The sequence below is a fragment of the Mesoplodon bidens genome (genome assembly GCF_964165515.1).
Source record: "Mesoplodon bidens genome assembly, chromosome: 9".
NCBI lineage: Eukaryota > Metazoa > Chordata > Mammalia > Artiodactyla > Ziphiidae > Mesoplodon > Mesoplodon bidens.
The window spans coordinates 51916683-51938395 of record NC_138166.1 but is presented as its reverse complement, the minus strand read 5'-3'; the positions used below and the strand labels follow the sequence as shown (position 1 = coordinate 51938395).

Here is a 21713-nt window from a genome sequence, read left to right as displayed (position 1 = left end):
GTTTTCATTTTCTTCAGATATATACCTGGGAATGGAATTGTTGGATCATAGGGTAGTTCTATTTTTAGTGTTTTGAGGAACCTCCATAACGTTCTCCATAGTGAATGCACCAATTTACATTTTCACCAACAGAGCGCTAGGTTCTCTTTTATCCACATCCTCACCAGCATTTGTTGTTTGTAGACTTTTCAATGATAGGCAGTCTGACAGGTGTGAGGTGATATCTCATTGTGGTTTTGATTTGCATTTCTCTGATGATTAGTGATGTTGAACATCTTTTCATGTGCCTGTTGGCCATCTGTATATCTTCGGAAAAATGTCTATTCAGCTCTCTGCCAATTTTTAACCAGGTTGTTTGGGTTTTTTTTGATATTGAGTTGTATGAACTGTTTATGTATTTTGGATATTAACCCCATATCACTCATATCATTTGCAAATATTTTCTCCCATTCCATAGTTGCCTTTTTGTTTTGTTGATTTTCTTTGCTGTGCAAAAGCTTTTAACTTTAATTAGGTCCCATTTGTTTATTTTTATTTCTGCTTCCTTTCCCTGAGAAGTCTGATCCAAAAAAATTTGCTATAATTTATGTTAAAGAGTGTTGTGCTTATGTTCCCTTCTAGGAGTTTCATGGTTTCAGGTTTTACATTTAGGTCTTTAAACCATTTTGAGGTGTTTTGTTTTGTTTTGGTATACGGTTCTAATTTCCTTCTTTTACATGAAGCTGTCCACTTATTGAAGAGACTGTCTTTTTCTCTATTGTATATTCTTGCCTCCTTTGTCATAGATTATTTCAAACTGAGGCTCCAGTTCTTTAATAACCTTGGTTTCATTCAATTTGGTCAAAAACACTGAAATTAAAGCATGTGATAGATATTCTGGTGAAGATGCAAATGTATTAATATTAGGAAAGATATCTTTAAATATATTTTTAAAGAAAACTGCATTTTTCCTCATTAACCACTCATTTATAAAGATTCAAAATACCAAAAAAAAAAAAAAAAGACCCCACCGTAAGTGCATAGGTTTATTTCTGGACTCTCTATTCGGTTCTATTGATCTAGTGTCTGTTTTTGTGCCAGTACCATGCTGCTTTGATTACTGTAGCTTTGTAGTATAGTCTGATATCAGGGAGCTTTGTTATTTTTTTTCTCCTCTTCAATTTTTTGGAATAGTTTGAGAAGAATATATATTAGCTCTTCTTTATATGTTTGGTAGAATTCTCCTGTGAAGCTATCCAGTCCTGGAGTTTTGTTTGCTGGGAGTTTGTTTTGTTTTGTTTTTTAATTACAAATTCATTTTCACTACTAGTGATCTGTTCAGATTCTCTCTTTCTTTGGTTCAGTCTTGGAAGGTTGTATGTCCCTAGAAATTTGTTCATTTCCTCTATGTTGTCCAATTTGTTGGCATATGACTGTAGTATTCTCTTATTATTTTTTTGTATCTCGGTGATATCAGTTGTTATTTCTCCTCTTTTATTTTGCTTATTTGGATCCTCTCTTTTTTTCTTGATGAGCCTTTCTAAAGGTTTATCACTTTTATTTATCTTTTCAAAAAACCAGCTCTTGGCTTCATTGATCTTCTCTGTTGTGTGTTGTGTTTCTATTTTATTTCCTCTCTGATCTTTATTATTTCCTTCCTTCTGCTGACTTTAGGCTTTGTTTGTTCTTTTCTAATTCTTTAGATGGTAGGTTAGGTGGTTTATTTGAGATTTTTCTTATTTCTTGAGTTAGACCAATATCGCTATAAACTTCCCTCTTAGAACTGCTTTTGCTGAATCCCGTAGATTTTGGAAAGTTGTGTTTTTATTTTCATTTGTCTTGAGGTATTTTCTGATTTCCTCTTTGATTTCTTCATTGACCCATTGGTTTTTAGTACCATGTTATTTAATCTCCACGTGTTTGTGCTTTTTTCACTTTTCTCCCTGTTATTGATTTCTAGTTTCATACTGCTGTGGTCAGAAAAAATGTTTTATATAATTCCCTTAAATTTGTTGAGACGTGTTTTATGGCCTAGCATGTGATCTATCCTGGAGAATAGTCATGTGCACTTGAAAATAATGTGTATTCTGCTGGTTTTGGTTGTAATGTCCTGTAGATATCTGCTAAGTTCAACTTGTCTAATGTGTCGCTTAGGACCACTGTTTCCTTATTGATTTTCTGTCTAGATGATGATCTGTCCATTGATGTAAGTGGGGTCTAAAAGTCCCCTACTAATATTGTATTATTGTCAATTTCTCCATTTATGTCTGTTAATATTTGCTTTATATATTTAGGTGCTCCTGTATTAGGTGCATATATGTTAACAAGTGTTACAAACTCTTCTTGTATTGATCCCTTTATCATTATATAATGCCCTTCATTGTATTTCATTTTACCCTTTGTTAAAGGCTAAAGTTTATTTTGTCTCATATGAGTATTACTACTCCTGCTTTCTTGTCATTTCTATTTGTATGAAATATCTTTTTCCATCCCCTTACTTTCAGTCTGTGTGTGTCTTTAGCTCTGAAGTGAGTCTCTTGGAAGCAGCATATAGATGGGTCTTGTTTTTTAATCCAGTCAGCCACTCTGTGTCTTTTGATCAAAGCACTTAATCCATTGACGTTTAAAGTGATTATTGATAGATATTTACTTATTGCCATTTTATTACTTGTTTTTTTGGTTGTTTATGTAGTTCTTCTCTGTTCTTTTTTTCTTCTTTTAGTTTCTTCCTGGTAGTTTGATGATTTTCTTTAGTGGAATGCCTATGTTCCTTTCTCTCTATTTTTCATGTATCTATTGTAGGTTTTGGTTTGTGGTTACCATGGGGTTCATATATGTTGATCTATAACTGTATCTGCTTCTTTTTTTTAAAGGATCTTGCCATGGAAATGCAAATGTTATATTTAAAATTAATTTATTTTTATAATTTATTTTAAAAAAATTTGGTTGCATTGGGTCTTTGTTGCTGTGCGTGGGCTTTATCTAGTTGCACCGAGTGGGAGCTACTCTTTGTTGCAGTGCGTGGGCTTCTTATTGTGGTGACTTCTCTTGTTGCGTAGTATGGGCTTTAGGCATGCAGGCTTCAGTAGTTGTGGCTCATGGGCTTAGTTGCTCCATGGCATGTGGATCTTCCCGAACCAGGGCTCGAACCCATGTCCCCTGCATTGGCAGGTGGATTCTTAACCACTGGACCACCAGGGAAGTCCCTATCTGCTTGTTTTAAACTGGTAGTCATTTAAGTTCAAACACATTTCAAAAGATCTACATCTTTTTACCCCACTCCCTCACATTTTGTGTTTTTGATGTCATAATTTGCATCTTCATGTTTATCCCTTTACTGTTTATTGTAGTTATACTTGATTTTACAATTATTTTTGTCTTTTAGTCTTCCTACTAGCTTATTTAAGTGGTTGATCCCCAGTCTTTACTGTATTTGCTTTTACTAGTGGGATTTTTCCTTTCCTGGATACTTACTTGTTGACGTAGCCTTTTATTTTCCACTTAGAGAAGACCCTTTAACTTTTTTTTAGGATAATTTTAGTATTGATGAACTCTTTTAGTTTTTGCTTGTCTGAGAATTTTTTTTAATCCCTCTTTTGATTCGAAATGGTAATCTTGCTGGGTAGAGTTGCAGGTTTTTCTCTTTCATCACTTTAAATATATCATGCCACTCCCTTTTGGCCTGCACAGTTTCTGCAGAAAAATCACCTGATCACCTTATGAGGGTTCTCTTGTATAGGACTCTATTTTTCTCTTGCTGCCTTTAGAATTCTCTCTTTGTCTTTTGCCATTTTAATTATGATATGTCTTGGTGTGGGTCTGTTTGGGTTCATCTTGTTTGTGATTCTCTGTGCTTCCTGTACCTGGATAGCTGTTTTCCTTCTTCAGGTTTGGGAATTTTTCAGCCATAATTTTATCAAATACATTTTCAACCTTTTTTTTCCTCTCTCTACTCCTTCTAGTCCTCCTATAATGTGAATGGTGGTATGTTTGACGTTGTCTCAGAGGTCCCTTAAACTATTCTCATTTAAGAAAAAAAAATTTTTTTTTGCTGTTCTGATTAGTTTATGTCCATTATTCTATATTCCAGATCACTTATGCGTTCTTCTTTATCACCTAGTCTGCTGTTACTTCCTTCTAGTGTTTTTCATTTCAGTTATTATATCCTTCATTTCTGATTGGTTATTTTTATATTTTCTACTTCCTTGTTTAAATGCTCACTGTGTTCATCTATTCTTTTCCCTAATTCTATTATCAGTCTTATTACTAATCTTTGAACTATTTATCTGATAAATCATTTATTTCTATTTCATTATTGTTTTCTTCAGGGTTTTTTTCTTGTTCTTTTAATTAAGACAAATTCCACTGTCTTCTCATTTTGCTTATCTTTCTCCATCTCTTTGAAATTAGGTGAAACCATTACCTATTGTAATCTTGAAGGGGTGTCCTTATGTGGAAGCATCCTTATATAGTCTGTCTGTGCCCATTGGCTTTGGTGGGAGAACTGGATCTGATGTAAGCATGAGTCTTGTCTTTCCCCAGAGCGTGCTGGCAGCTGTCACCTTGGTAGGAAGTGGGACTAGAGATGGAGTGGCTAGAGCAAGACTTAGGTGTGAGCTGGGGCTTCCCCTATTCTTAGTGGCAAACTCCAGTCTACGAGGGGCAAGGTCAGGTCCCAAGCTGCTGGAGCAGAAGCCGTGAGGGTCAGGTCTGAGCTGGGTCAACTCCATCTGACTGTGTTCTCCCCTCTTCCAGCACTAGCACCCTTGCCCCAGAAGGGCATAGTGCTAGATCAAGAGGGGCTGGCTAGAGTAGATTCTCAGTGTGGATCTGGATGTGGGTTGTGGCAGAGTACTGAACTGCTTCTTGTGCATTGCCCCCTTAGGTGCCAGAAGTGGCCACTGTTACCCCATTCAGGTGCCATTTGGAATCTGAGCTGACTGGCTCTGAGCTGGCTCCATCCTTCACAACAATGCACTATGCTTGTCTGTAGCAGCCCTCACCTAGTGTGGAGCTGCATTGCAAAGCAAGTGGGACGAGAATGAACACTTAGCTCAGCTGGGTCGCACGCCAGAGTGGTCATGGGAAACTGGCCAGAGTCTGGCATCGTTTCAGTTTGCTTTCTCCACCTTGTTTTGAGAGTAAGGAAGTGTGTGTTCATACTTCACAAGTGGAGTCCAGGTTTCTTACAGCCCCTGTGTGAGTCATACTGGTTTTCTAACCAGATGAGGGGAGTCTTTCTTCCCACTGTTGGACCTCAGGGCTTGGTGGCCCAATATGTGGCTCTAACAGCTCACTCCCCAGGGAAGATCTCCCTCCTCTTCTGAGTCCCCTCCCAAGGGCACAGGTCCTGACCTGACTGCTTCTCTTCCCTTCCTATCTGATTACATAGCTGCCTCTCTTATGGGTTGTATAAGTCTTTCTGCGAGTTTTCAGTTAGTTTTCAGTGAGAATTGCTCCGCGTGTATATATATTTTTGATGTGTTTATTGGGTTCCACGTCTTCCTGTTACACCTTCTTGATCTTAATCTCCCTCAAATCTGATGAAAACAATGTGTTAAAACTCATCTGTGGGCTTCCCCGGTGGCGCAGTGGTTCAGAATCCGCCGGCCAATGCAGGGGACACGGGTTCGATCCCTGGTCCGGGAAGATCCCACATGCTGCAGAGCAACTAAGCTCGTGTGCCACAACTACTGAGCCTGTGCTCTAGAGCCCGTGAGCCACAACTACTGAGCCCGTGTGCCGCAACTACTGAAGCCCGCGTGCCTAGAGCCTGTGCTCCACAATGAGAGAAGCCACTGCAATGAGAAGCCCGCGCACCGCAACAAAGAGTAGCCCCCACTTACTGCAACTAGAGAAAGCCCGCACGCAGCAATGAAGACCCAACACAGCCAAAAAAAAAAAAAAAACAAAAAAAAAAAACAAAACCTCATCTGCCAAGGGGGAACTTCAAGATGGCAGAGGAGTAGGACGTGGAGATCACCTTCCTCCCCACAAATACACCAAATATACATCTACATGTGGAACAACTTCTACAGAACACCTACTGAACACCGGCAGAAGACCTCAGACTTCCCAAAAGGCAAGAAAATCCCCTCGTACCCGGGTAGGGCAAAAGAAAAAAACAGAGACAAAAGAATAGGGATAGGACCTGCACCTCTGGGTGGTAGCTGTGAAGGAGGAAAGGTTTCCACACACTAGGAAGCCCCTTTGCGGTTGGAGACTGCGGGTGGCGGAGGGGGGAAGCTTCGGAGCCACGGAGGAGAGTGCAGCAACAGGGGTACAGAGGGCAAAGCGGAGAGATACCCGCACAGAGGATCAGTGCTGACCAGCACTCACCAGCCTGAGAGGCTTGTCTCCTCACCCAGTGGGGCGGGTGGGGGCTGGGAGCTGTAGCTCAGGCTTCGGAGGTCAGATCCCAGGGAGAGGACTGGGGTTGGCTGCATGAATACAGCCTGAAGGGGGCTAGTGCACCACAGCTAGCTGAGAGGGAGTCCGGGAAAAACTCTGGAACTGCCTAAGAGGCAAGAGACCATTGATTCAGGGTGTGCAAGGTGAGGGGATTCCTTCCCTGTCTGCCCCCAGAAGGCACAGCACTGCCTTATTGAGCTCCAGAGATGGGCGCGAGCCACGGCTATCAGCTTGGACACCACAGACAGGCATGAAACGCTAATGCTGCAGCTGCAGCCACCAAGAATCCTGTGTGCAAGCACAGGTCACTATCCACAGCCCCCCAGGAGCCTGTGCAGCACGCCACTGCCAGGGTCCCCCGATCCAGAGAGAACTTCCCTGGGAGAACTCATGGCGCACCTCAGGCTGTTGCAATGTCACACCGGCCTCTGCTGTGGCAGGCTTGCCCCACATTCCAATTATAACTACTGTACCCCTCCCCACCCCCGCATGAGTGAGCCAGAGCCCCCTAATCAGCTGCTGCTTTAACCCCATCCTGTCTGGGTGGGAACATAAGCCTGAGGGCAATCTATATGCAGAGGCGGGGCCAAAACCAAAGCTGAACCCCGGGAGCTGTGCAAACAAGAGAAAGGGAAATTTCTCCATGCAGCCTCCAGAGCAGTGGATTAAATCTCCACAGTCAACTTCATGTACCCTGCATCTGTGGAATACCTGAATAGACAATGAATCAACCCAAAACTGAGGCAGTAAACGTTGGGAGCAACTGTAGACTTGGGGTTTGCTGTCTGTGACTGACTTGTTTCTGATTTTTATGTTTATCTTAGTATAGTTTTTAGTGCTTGTTATCATTGAAGGACTTGCTTATTGCTTTGGTTGCTCTCTTCTTTTTTTAATTACTTTCGAATTTTTAAAATTTTAATAATTTTTAAATTTTATTTAGTTTTATTTTTTATTTTTTTCTCCCTTTTCTTCTGAGCCGTGTGGCTGACAGGGTCTTGGTGCTCCAGCCTGGTGTCAGGCCTGAGCCTCTGAGATGGGAGAGTAGAGTTAAGGACATCAATCGGTGAAAGCTCTCCCAGACATCTCCCTCTCAACTCTAAGACCCAGCTACACCCAACGGTCAGCAAGCTCCAGTGCTGGACACCCCATGCCAAACAACTAGCAAGACAGGAACACAGACCCACCCATTAGCAGAGAGGCTGCCTAAAATCATACTAAGTTCACAGACACCCCAAAACACACCACCAGATGCAGCCCTGCCCACCAGAAAGACAAGATCCAGCTCCACCCACCAGAACACAGGCACCAGTCCCCTCCACCAGGAAGCCTACACAACCCACTGAACCAACCTGACCCACTGGGGACAGACACCAAAAACAATGGGGACTACAAACCTGTAGTCTGCAAAAAGGAGATCCCCAAACACAGTAAGTTAAGCAAAATAGGAAGACAGAGAAATATGTGGCAGATGAAGAAGCAAGGTAAAAACCCAAAAGACCAAACAAATGAAGAGGAAATAAGCAGTCTACCTGAAAAAGAATTCAGAGTAATAATAGTAAAGAGGTTCCAAAATCTTGGAAATAGAATGGAGAAAATAGAAGAAACGTTTAACAAGGACTTAGAAAAACTAACGAGCAAACAAACAATGATGAACAACACAATAAATGAAATTAAAAATTCTCTAGAAGGAATCAATAGCAGAATAACTGAGGCAGAAGAACGGATAAGTTACCTGAAATATAAAATAGTGGAAATAACTACTGCAGGACAGAATAAAGAAAAAAGAATGAAAAGAACTGAGGACAGTCTCAGAGTCCACTGGGACATCATTAAACACACCAACATTCAAATTATAGGGGTTCCAAAAAAAGAAGAGAAAAACAAAGGGTCTGAGATAATATTTGAAGAGATAGTTGAAAACTTCCCCAATATAGGAAAGGAAATAGTCAAGTCCAGGAAGTGCAGAGAGTCCCATACAGGATTAATCCAAGGAGAAACATGCCAAGACACGTATTAATCAAACTGTCAAAAATTAAATACAAAGGAAAAATATTAAAAGCAGCAGGGAAAAGGAACAAATAAATACAAGGGAATCCCCATAAGGTTAACAGCTGACCTTTCAACAGAAACTCTGCAAGCCAGAAGGGATTGGCAGGACATGTTTAAAGTGATGAAAGGGAAAAACCTATAACCAAGATTATTCTACCAGCAAGGATTTCATTCAGTTTCGATGGAGAAATTAAAACCTTTATAGACAAGCAAAAGTTGAGAGAATTCAGCACCATCAAACCAGCTTTACAACAAATGCTAAAGGAACTTCTCTAGGCAGGAAACACAAGGAAAAGACCTTCAAAAACAAACCCAAAACAATTAAGAAAATGGTAATAGGAACATGCATATTGATAATTACCTTAAATGTACATGGATTAAATGCCCCAATCGAAAGACATAGATGGGGTGAATGCATACAAAAACAAGACCCATAAATATGCTGTCTACAAGAGACCCACTTCAGACCTAGGGACACATACAGACTGAAAGTGAGGGGTTGGAAAAAGATATTCCATGCAAATGGAAATCAAAAGAAAGCTGGAGTAGTAATTCTCATGTCAGACAAAATAGACTTTAAAACAAAGACTATTACAAGAGACAAGAACACTATATAATAATCAAGGGATCAATCCAACAAGAAGATATAACAATTGTAAATATTTATGCACCAACATAGGAGCACCTCAATACATAAGGCAAATGCTAACAGCCACAAAAGGGGAAATCAACAGTAACACAATCATAGTAGGGGACTTTAACACCCCACTTTCACCAATGGACAGATCATCCAAAATGAAAATAAATAAACACAAGCTCTAAATGACGCATTAAACAAGATAGACTTAATTGATATTTATAGGGCATTCCATCAAAAAACAACAGAATACACTTTTCTCAAGTGCTCATGGACCATTCTCCAGGCTAGATCATATCTTGGGTCACAATTGAGCCTGGGAAATTAGAGAAAATTGAAATCATATCAAGTGTCTTTTCTCACCACAACACTATGAGACTAGATAGCAATGACAGGAAAAAAAAGTGTAAAAAATGCAAACACATGGAGGTTAAACAATATGCTACTAAATAACCAAGAGATGACTGAAGAAATCAAAGAGGAAATCCAATAATACCTAGAAACAAATGACAATGAAAACACGACAACCCAAAACCTATGAGATGCAGCAAAAGCAGTTCTAAGAGGGAAGTTTATAGCAATACAGTCATACCGCAAGAAACAAGAAACATCTCAAATAAACAATCTAAACTTACACCTAAAGCAATTAGACAAAGAAGAACAAAAAAACCCCCAAAATTAGCAGAAGGAAAGAAATCATAAAAGATCAGATCAGAAATAAATGAAAAAGAAATGAAGGAAACAATAGCAAAGATGAACAAAACTAAAAGCTGGTTCTTTCAGAAGATAAACAAAATTCATAAACCATTAGCCAGACTCATCATGAAAAAAAAAAGAAGACTCAAATTAATAGAATTAGAAATGAAAAAGGAGAAGTAACAACTGACCCTGCAGAAATACAAAGAATCATGGGTATTACTACAAGCAACTATATGCCAATAAAATGCACAACCTGGAAGAAATGGACAAATTCTTAGAAAAGCACAACCTTCTGAGACTGAACCAGGAAGAAATAGAAAATATAAATAGACCAATCACAAGAACTGAAATTGAGACTGTGATTAAAAGTCTTCCAAAAAACAGAAGCCCAGGCTTCATAGCGAATTCTGTCAAACACTTTGAGAAGAGCTAACAGCTATCCTTCTCAAACTCTTCCAAAATATAGCAGACGGAGGAACACTCCCAAACTCATTCTACGAGGCCACTATCACCCTGATAATAAAAGCAGAGATGTCACAAGAAAAGAAGACTACAGACCAATATAACTGATGAACATAGATGCAAAAATCCTCAACAAAATACTAGCAAACAGAATCCAACAGCACATTAAAAGGATCATGCACCACAATCAAGTGGGTTTATCGCAGGAATGCAAAAATTCTTCAATACACGCAAATCAATCAATGTGATACATCATATTAACAAACTGAAGAATAAAAGCCATATGATAATATCAATAGATGCAGGAAAAGCTTTTGACAAAATTCAATACCCATTTATGATAAAAAGTCTCCAGAAAGTAGGCATAGAGGTAACTTACCTCAACATAATAAAGGCCATATATGACAAACCCACAGCCAACATCGTCCTCAAAGGTGAAAAACTGAAGCCATTTTCTCTAAGTTCAGGAACAAGACAAGGATGCCCACTCTCACCACTATTATTTGTCATAGTTTGGAAGTTTTAGCCACAGCAATCAGAGAAGAAAAAAATAAATGGAATCCAAATCAGAAAAGAATTAAAACTGTCACTGTTTGCAAATGACATGATACTATACATAGAGAATCCTAAAGATGCTACCAGAAAACTGCTAGAGCTAATCAATGAATTTGGTAAAGTAGCAGGATACAAAATTAATGCACAGAAATCTCTTACACACTAATTATGAAGAACCTGAAAAGAGTAATTAAGGAAACACTCCCATTTACCATTGCAACAAGAACAAAAAAATACCTAGGAATAAACCTACCAAAGGAGACAAAAGACCTATGTGCAGAAAACTATAAGACACTGATGAAAGAAATTAAAGATGATACAAACAGATGGAGAGATATACCATGTTCTTGGATTGGAAGAATCAACATTGTGAAAATGATTCTACTTCCCAAAGCAATCTACAGATTCAGTGCAATCCCTATCTAACTACCAATGTCATTTTTCACAGAACTAGAACAAAAATTGCACAACTTGTATGGAAATACAAAAGATACCAAATAGCCAAAGGAATCTTGAGAAAGAAAAACAGAGCTGGAGGAATCAGGCTCCCTGACTTCAGAGTATACTACAGAGCTACAGTAATCAGTACAGTATGGTACTGGCACAAAAACAGAAATATAGATCAATGGAACAGGATAGAAAGCCCAGAGATAAACCCACGCACATATGGTCACCTTATCTTTGAAAAAGGAGGCAAGAATATACCCGGGAGAAAAGACAGACTCTTCAATAAGTGGTGCTGGGAAAACTGGACAACTACATGTTAAAAAATGAAATTAGAACACTCCCTAACACCATACACAAAAATAAGCTCAAAATGGATTAAAGACCTAAATGTAAGGCCAGACACTCTAAAACTCTTAGAGGAAAACATAGGCAGAACACTCTGTGACATAAATCACAGCAAGATCATTTTCGACCCACCTCCTACAGAAATGGAATTAAAATAAAAAATAAACAAATGGGACCATATGAAACTTAAAAGCTTTTGCACAGCAATGGAAACCATAAACAAGATGAAAAGACAACCCTCTTTGTCTTTTGAATGGGAGAAAATATTTGCAAGCGAAGCAACTGACAAAGGATTAATCTCTAAAATTTACAAGCAGCGCATACAGCTCAATATCAAAAAATCAAACAACCCAATCCAAAAATGGGCAGAAGACCTAAATAGACATTTCTCCAAAGAAGATACACAGACTGCCAACAAACACACGAAAAGATACTCAACATCACTAATCATTAGAGAAATGCAAATCAGAACTACAATGAGCTATCACCTCATACTGGTCAGAATGGCTAATTTCAAAAAATCTACAAACAATGCTGGAGAGGGTGTGGAGAAAAGGGAACCCTCTTGCACTGCTGGTGGGAATGTAAGTTGATACAGCCACTATGGAGAACAGTATGGAGGTTCCTTAAAAAACTACAAATAGAACTACCATATGACCCAGCAATCCCACTACTGGGCATATACCCTGAGAAAACCATATTTCAAAAAGAGTCATGTACCACAATGTTCACTGCAGCACTATTTACAATAGCCAGGACATGGAAGCAACCTAAGTGTCCATCAGCAGATGAATGGATAAAGAAAATGTGGCCTGTATATACAATGGAATATTACTCAGCCATAAAAAGAAACGAAATTGAGTTATTTGTAGTGAGGTGGATGGACCTAGAGACTGTCATACAGAATGAAGTATGTCAGAAAGAAAAAAGCAAATACCATATGCTAACACATATATATGGAATCTAAAAAAAAAATGGTTCTGAAGAACCTAGGGGCAGGACACGAATAACGACGCAGGCATAGAGAATGGACTTGAGGACACAGGGAGGGGGGAAGGGTAAGCTGGGACGAAGTGAGAGAGTGGCATGGACATATATACACTGCCAAGTGTAAAATTGATAGCTAGTGGGAAGCGACCACATACACAAGGAGATCAGCTCAGTGCTTTGTGACCACCTGGATGGGTGGGGTAGGGAGGGTGGGAGGGAGACCCAAGAGGGAGGGTATATCGGGATATATGTAAATGTATAGCTGATTCACTTTGTTATACAGCAGAAACTAACACAACTTTGTAAAGCAATTATACTCCAATAAAGATGTTAAAATAAATAAAAATAAAAATTCATCTGCCTAGAATACTGATTTTGAAATTAATTCTTTATTATTAAATGGATTTCTTTAATGATATAAAGTACCATTTGTTTTCAGTCATTTTCACTGTATATACTATTGGTGTTTAATTTGGATAAAAATTATGTGGTGTAATAGAGAAGAGATTTCTGCTAATGGATTACTTCTTTAATTCAAAGTATTGTTTACATACAACTGGGGCATGTATAGAGAAGTAAGGCATTGTCTTTAACCTCTAGATGATCTGAAATAAATACACAAGGGACTGCTCACTCTAAATTGAATACGAGTGCAGCAATTGAAGAAGTGTCCCAATATGTTTATGATTTTATTAGTATACTTTCAGGAAACATAAACCCATTAAAGGTAGAGCCATTAAAAAAAAAAATCCTAGAGAATTGCTAGAAGTTAGAGAGATCTAGCAAAAACGCTGGTTTATCAGAATATCCAGGCCTTAAGAAGGTGGGAACCAGGTCAATTCAGGGAACTTCATCTGCAGGAAGGTGGCCATTCTTGCAAGTTCTCTGCCTTTAATGTGACTTATTTCATCAACATATGCTAGTTTCTTTCCATCCTGTTCCCAGGTGACTTTATCTCCAAACTTTCAGTAGAAGTATCTGATTGGCTGTCTGCCTGTACTGTGGATTCGGTGTTCCTGTTGGGTTCTGTGGTCTGGGAGGCAAGGTCTCCTGATATGTTCGACTGCCTTACCAGATAGGAACTGTGAGCCTGGCAGAAGAATTTGACCATAGTAGATGACTGATAATGAATAAGAGCTTAACAAATAAACTTATAAAGGGAGCTGTCCTGTCTGGCAGAATGTTCATGGAAGGCTTTGTGGAAGAGATTACATTTAAATTAGATTATATAGGTTCCGTTGGATTTACATGTCAAGAGCAAACAAATGAAGAAAAAGGGAGTTCTAGGTATTAGAGTAACTTGAGCCAAGTTGTATAGGTTTATGCTTGGCCTGTGGACAGATCAGTCTGGCTCAGAGATCCTCAGTGTAGCTGCCCTAAATCACCTGAGCAGCCCGAGTCAATGCGTTGCCTCTAACTGACTGAAACAGAGTCTCTGGGGTTTGTGTTCAGATCATTTGCATTTTTAAAAGTTCCCCAGATGATTTTGATGCAGAGAGAGCTTTGAGCCCTGGACAGCTATAGCGGATAATACATTGTGAATTTGTGAAATAGAGTTGGAAAAGGATGTTAGAACAAGACTATAGGGGCTTTCTATATCAAGCTAAGGAGTTTCTTGGCCATATCCTGTGAGTAAGGTAGTCAGTGAGGCTTATATTTTATTGGTGTGCACCATTTTCTGAGCCTGTGTAGTTGCATCTACTTGGAGTCCTTTCTGGGCAGTAGACAGAGAAGGGAAAGGAAAGTTAAGGGATCTAGGTACATGTGGCACAGCCCTTTATACTTATTTAGAATATTATTTATTCATTGTTTCTCCTTTGTAGGAGTAGATGTTCTAATTCCAGATTTAGTATTCTTAGCAGAGTATATTGATGTTTTAGTAACAATTCTTTCTTCTCTCTTTAGGGGAGTTGGCTGCATCTTTGTTGAAATGATCCAAGGAGTTGCTGCTTTTCCAGGAATGAAAGACATTCAGGATCAACTTGAACGAATATTTCTGGTAAGTTCTTTACAGAATACTTCTGAAAAAAATTGGTCTTGAATGCATCCCTCAGTGACAAATCCTACAGTGGTAGTGGAAAATAATTTCAAACAAATTTGTTGGTTGTCACATTTAATTCTAACATATTTTTGGATCTTTGCAAAAGCAGGAAATTCGTGAAGAATTGTGTTTTTAAACTACTGCACATGAATAATATGCCAAAATGGTAAGAAAGGATAGGATGTCAGAGGCAACATAGAAGAGTGGGTTAAAAACAAAGGCTCTGACAAAAATTCCAAATAATTTATATAGATATACCCCCTTCAAGTAGGTGTATCTTATTCCCTCCCACTCCTACCCACTTAAGTGTGGGCTTTGATTGGTAACTTTTTTTCTAAAAAGTAGAGCATGGAAAGAAGGGAAGGGAGGATAGTAACTTCAAAATGGAGAAACCAGGCAAACGGTACCTCAGCCCGGTCTTCAAGGTTAAGATCATCAAAGATAAGTCACATTGGTAGTATGTACCCTTTGTATAATGTATTGAGAATGGCACTTCCCCTCTGTAGTCTTCCTCCGAAAACCATAACCCCAGCCTAATCTGGAAAGCCACATCACACAAACCCAAACTGAGGGACATTTACAAAATACCTGACTAGTACTTTTCAAAACTGTCAAGGTCATGAAAAACAGGGAAAGTCTGAAAAACTGTCACAGCCCAGAGGAGGCTAGGGAGACATGACAGTGTAATGTAATGTGGTGTCCTCCATGGAATCCTGAGACAGAAGAAGAACATTAGGGAAAAATTAGTTAAATGCAAGTGAAGTGTGCAGTTTAGTTAATATCAGCATAGCAGTGTGTGCTCCTTAGGTGTGATGGAGGTTCCCTGTAATGTAAGATTTCATCAATAAGGGAAACTGGTGGAGGAGTATATAGGAACTGTCTGTACTACTCTTCACAACTTTTCTATAAATCTAAAACTATTCTAAAATTTTAAATTAAAAAATTTTTGTAAATCTGTGAAAAATAAAAATAAGATTTGTTTTGTAGCCAGATGAGCTGGTTTTGTCACCTGCTCTGTCACTTTGAGCAAGGGACTTAGTTCTCTGAACTTTAGTTTTCCTGTGGGTAAAATAAGGGATAATGATAACACCTACCTCATAGATTGTTTTGAGGAATAATTAACTTAATTACATAAAGTGCTTTTAGAACTATGCCTGACACATAATAAATACCCAATAGATATGTTGTTATTATTTTAATCAAATCATTTTTATACCAGATATTTTCATTCAGTGGAACTTCCACATTAGCTAATATTCATATAAACTTATTATTTAAAACATGGAATAAGAGCTAGACAAATTAATTTTTTTTTGTTAAAAGGAGTCAGACTGTATACATTGTAGCAGTTAACCACATTATCATACTTTTTAAAAATAAATCTCCCATGTGGGGCACATTTTAGAATGGACCTTGTGAAGACATGCACTTATTGGATTATGCAAGTACACCCTTAAAATGTAGCTTTCATATTAAGTATAAGGACCACAGGAGGGTATAGTGATATGAATTGAGACTCCATCACTGCTGTGTTCACCTTGATGTCAGCATTACATGATAAGAAAAGGAAAATGAAAACTAGAAAATCAAGGCACACGTGATTCCTCCATGCAGTATCCTATACCCCAGGCATCCCTGTGTATTCACAGTGGGTGGACAAACAGCAGAGTCCCTAATATTATAGAAACTTTCTTCAAAGTCTTATCTTATTAGTTTCTTCTCCCAGAGGCTGTCTGTATCCACTTCCTTTCAGTTTTACTTTATTATTATTATCATCCATAAATTTCCACACGGAGTGTTAAAATAATGTCTTATGATTATAATAATGCAGCCTTATAATGGAAAATTCCCACAATGTCAAAAAGTATAAAAGTTGAAAAACCCCTTTGTCCTACTACCCAGAGAAAATTACATTTAGTATTTTGGTATATATCTTCCATTTCAACACATGTTAAAAAAATTAAATTGTATCTTGTATACTATTTTGTAACTTTCTTTTTTCACTTGACAATAGGTAGTTAACACCTCTCATTGGAAAATAAATCCAGAAACTTATCATCATTCTTAGTGATGAGTATTTCATCATATGGATGAGAATTATTTGCTTAATCAGCCTGATATTGATGGCTTGTTTATAGTCTTTAACTACTATAAAGCGCTGTCAGAAATATTCTTTGCACAGTTATCCTATTAGTTAAGAAAAATTATTAGAATTGAAAGTCCTGTATTGAATACAGTTTAATTTTCATAAGTCTATTGACCATTCTTACACTTCATTCCCTCCATCTAAACTCATGAAACACTTCCTTCTCTCTGTTGTCAAGAAAGTTGCTTACTGATTTCATTGAGATTGTGTTGAGCCTATAGATTATATTACAAAGAAATGATATAAAATGAGCTTTCCCAGCTAAGAAAAAATAACCTCTTTATTCATATTTCATGGCCCTTAGCATAAATTTAACATAAACATATTTCTCTTTTCCTTTTTTCTAATCAAGCCTTTATTTTCATTCAGCTATTTTAAGTAACTTTCCACAGTTATTTTCCCCAAAATACAACACACTTGTTCACATATTGTGAAAAACGTGACAGGAGAGGGAATTTTAATGGGCTATACTTTGCATCATATAGATCTTTGTGCCAAAACATATCTTTAAATATTTAGCTTTTTAATTTATTTAAAGCTCAAATATAATAATAATAATACCACTTAATTATATTCTGATAATAATTTCCTAAACTTTAGATTCCACTTAACTATTCACTCTCTGATAGCTATTGAACAATACTTAACCTTGTCAAATTACCTATTTTTTATGCTAAAATCATTAATTTACTATATTTGAAATCAGAAAACTTCAAAGGGAAATTATATAGAAAGAAATATCCCTACATACACATTATTTCAGGGTAAATTTAAAAGAAAAAGAAATGGTTATATAAATGAGGTATATTCTATAGCAGTTGTACCAAAAATTTTGTTTCATGAAAACATAGTTTATTGATATGGCTTAGTCAAAGTTTTAATTTTCAATATTATTTTTATAATGTAAGTCATTTCCAATAGGTACTATCTTGTTGAATTGCTTCTTGTATGGAGATTTTGTTATTTCTTAATTTTATTGACAATTATTTCCTAATTTTATGGGTATTCAGAGACCTTTGAGCCATGACTAGGCTTTTAATAAATCAAAGAAATACATCATTGTAAATTTTCTATGGGAATACTGACACACCAGGCTACTGTTTGCTCTTATTAGACCATAGAGACTCTTAAATGCGGATAAGCATCATGATTTATGGTAATAACTCCTTCATTTACTGTAGTTTTTTTACATGTGTAATGATTTTTACAAGTAAAATGTCCTTTGGTAATTAGGAGATAAAGATCCTTATCTATATAAAATTGCTGCTTTAGAATTAAATAATGTTATGTTTTACCCTGAAGAATTAGACATGACCAAAAAAAAAAGAGAGAGAGAAATCTGCAAACTTCTTTTGACAGTAAATGTTATCATCTTAAATATTTTATTTCCTCCCCTGAATTGTTTAAATTTGCAAATGTTAGCCATATGACACATTAAACAAGCAGATTCTCTCAGGAGTTGTGCGATCATTGGAAGAAGAAATTTTACCAACCCAATGTGGTTGAATCACTGGGAAATAATGCTTTTTCTTGGTGACCTTTTATGCCTGGTCTGAAGAGGAATGACTTTTAAATGTGATTAAATCCACTTTCACGGGCTTCTCGTGTAAACTGCCAGAGACTCTTTTCTAAAGCAGCAGTTGTGTAGCTGGCCTCTCGTAAAGCATTGCCAAGGAGATAATCAACTTTGAAAAGTCATGAAACATGGAATTGTTCGTTTTGTTTTGTGTTTTAGTACATGGATTAAGTCCATTCATTTGCCTGTGAACTGTATATAGAAAGGTGGTTGGTTAATAACTTTGAAGCACAGAATTCAAGCTTATTACCCAAGATAACTAATATAATTAACTCCCACACACTGAGTCTTTATGTGAAAAGCAACAAAGATCAGTCACTAGAGCCTTTATATTTTTCTTTTGAAGGTTTTCTTTTTCTTATTTTTCCTTCCTTTGGTGGGAAGGAGCAGTTCACATTCTTAACAAGTCCAGTGCATTCACTTCCACAACATAGTAACTGTGTTGCTCTATGTAAGGTGAGCTGGCTATACTGCAGCCTGAGATTTCACCATTAAATCATTTTCCTTGAAATTGTGATGCTCATATACAAGAAAGGAAGGAAAGTGATAGAATTTTGACAAATTATATTCAAGACATTTTGAATTGCCAGGTGAACGGGCACCTACTTCTCTAAGCAGTAACTCTGCTATTACAGTAAAAGAGTGATTTATATCATTTCTTCAGCGTTACTTATTTTTTAATGTGTCATGGTGTTTTCTATTCACCTTTGTTAGCTGCGAAAATAAGCAGTAGATGTATTCACCCAGGTAAATATATATATTCAGAGTGACAAAATCAGAACTAATAAGAAAATTCGTATTCTAATCATATTGTTCTGAATTGAAAAAGAACTCTACTTTCTACTTGATGGAACCCTGGGAACATTCTTCTGCCATTTCAGAACAGCTGGACAAATGGCAGAGAGTGCTTGCACAGCTGTCTGAAACCTTTGGCAGATGCTTCTGGGTTTGTATGGCTCATGGCCCCAGAGTACAGCAGCCACGACAGAGGGGCTGGCATGATTGTGTTCTGGGGGCCTGTTCTAGTTCTCCCTGCCTTTGAATGTTGATTAACCCCAAGAGGCTCACTTTTCCTTGTCTCCTGGTCTTCTGGTTTGCAATGGAATTTCATCAACCAGTTATTTGTTAACATATTGTACATTATTTGATTGGTACAGTTGTTAGAATGTTTCTCTTCCGTGTATATATCATTCAGAATTTAAAAGAGAGTGTGTGAGTGTATTTGTGTGTGTGTGAAAAGAGCCTCTGGCAACTTTGAAATCTACTACTCAACCTGGCTTTTGAGTCAGATCCTTCCTTAAGCCTCTGTGTTTTACAATTGAACTGACTGCCGAGACGTAACCTGTAGACCCAGTTCCAGTCCTTGTTTCCCCATCCCGGCTCTCTTTCCAGGATCTTAATGGGAACCATAACCCTGAGGTTTCATGATTGGCTAGAACGGCCATATAGAATGTAAAAGAAAGTTGACACCACCTCCTTTGATGGTCATTACCATCCAATGGATGTAGCAGCCACATTGTTAAGATGGAATATTGCTGTCACAGATTTGTATCTTCACTTCCATCATTGGGTTGCTTGAGGTGATGTCCGCCATACTTCTTCAGCACTCCCTCTGCAACACTAGGCACAACGGAGTTGGAAAGGAATTCTGTGCCAGGGTATCTGCCCTGGAGCAAATGAGGGCAATCAAGATAGGCAGGCAAGACATACCATTAGGAATGGAGTCATGAAAAACTGCTGAGCAATTGATCAGCAGGTGGGAGATCCAGTAATGTAGTAGATCCTGTATTAGTTAAAATACTAAACTCTTAAGAGTTCAATATTGAATTCTAATCCTAGATTGTTTTTTTTTCCCCCTGAACAAGCCACCTTTTCTAATTGAATTGTAGTTTCTGCATCTGTAAAGGGAGGAATTGAACTAAATGATTTCAGTAGTGTCTTGCAGCTCTAACCTTTTTTAATTCTAAAAATGCATATTACAGGATTATGCATAAGGGCTGTGGGTGTTCAAAGGAAATTTCTAAGAACATTTTTGTTAAGCATGGAAGGAAGTATAAGTTTTGAAGTGGAGTAAGGGATATGGGGAACATCAGGCAAGGGTCCAGGAGTGGAGTAGGCACAGTAGGAGTCTGTCCTGTATGCGTGGAAGGTGAAGTTGGATGTTGAAGTTTGGACTTTGATAGACTGAGGGCTTTTAATTTTATTTTGTCTACAAGTAATAAGGAGACAGTACAATTTTTAACAAAAGAATAATAAGGTTAAAGTGGCATTTCAGCAAAATTAATGTAATATGATATAATGATAAACTCAACTATATAAAGGCTGACAGAAGGAGAGAACTAAGCAATACATGTTGGAGTGAAGGATACTGAAAATATTAAGCAATGTTTTTTAAAGGTGATTTTAGAAAAAGTCGGGGAGGTGGACTATAATACCACCCACCCTGAAATAAATGCCTCTTTTAATTTGTACACGTTTCTTTCAAGTCTCATCAATAGTCCTGGTTATTTCCACGGTGGCAAATATTTTTCAGAGTCTTAAGCTTATAAAAAATAAGGCAGCTAGAAAAATTTTAAAGCTGTATGGAAAGAAATTAAAACCACCATTTAGAGATAACCAGTGTTAAATATTTTTGTATTTTCTTTTCTAGATTTTCACCATTGGGTTAATAATAGATTTATGGGTTTTGTATTCAGCTTCTCTTTATTTTCACATTTAATAGGGAGCAATTTCCAAGCCATTAATATATGCTTGAAAATATTATTTTAATTATGCTATAATATCTTATTAATGTTCCCAAGTGTACTAACACATTACCCTATTACAGTACTAGGTAATTTGCTTACGGTTTTTATGCTACAGCAAATTTTATCCCATTCAGTTATACTTTCAACAAGAATTTTTAGGCATCTATTCCATGCCAGGCTCTGTGCCTACAGGCAGTGGAAAACCAACAGACACAGTCCCTGCTCACCTCAAATGTACTGTTAGCTGTGCTACATTAGAACAGCTTCCAGACAGTCAGGTTAGGAGGATGTTGTTGCAAAACTGTTTAATACATCTTGTACATAAATGTTTTGGAAGAGAAAGGAGTCAAAGATAACTTCAGAGTTTCAAGCTTGGGGAACTAAGTGCTCCATGAAGTCATGGAAAATAATGGGGACATTGAAAAGGAGTGCCACTGGGACTTCCCTGGTGGTGCAGTGGTTGAGAATCTGCCTGCCAGTGCAGGGGACATGGGTTTGATCCCTGGTCCGGGAAGATCCCACATGCTGCGGAGCAACTAAGCCCGTGTGCCACAACTACTGAGCCTGCACTCTAGAGCCCCTGAGCCACAACTACTGAGCCCGTGTGCCACAACTACTGAGCCTGCGCT

The 21713-nt window shown here is 37.8% G+C and overlaps 1 protein-coding gene across 4 annotated transcripts in view; it reads left to right on the top strand.

Moving 5' to 3' along the window:
• Positions 1–21713, top strand: part of CDK14 (cyclin dependent kinase 14) — a 591337-nt gene that overhangs the window by 376954 nt on the left and 192670 nt on the right. For all 4 annotated transcript variants that reach the window (XM_081243419.1, XM_081243417.1, XM_081243420.1 and 1 more), the window contains one exon: positions 14480–14573. In XM_081243419.1, coding sequence (XP_081099545.1) covers positions 14480–14573 — 94 coding nt within the window. The remainder of the gene's footprint in view (positions 1–14479; positions 14574–21713) is intronic.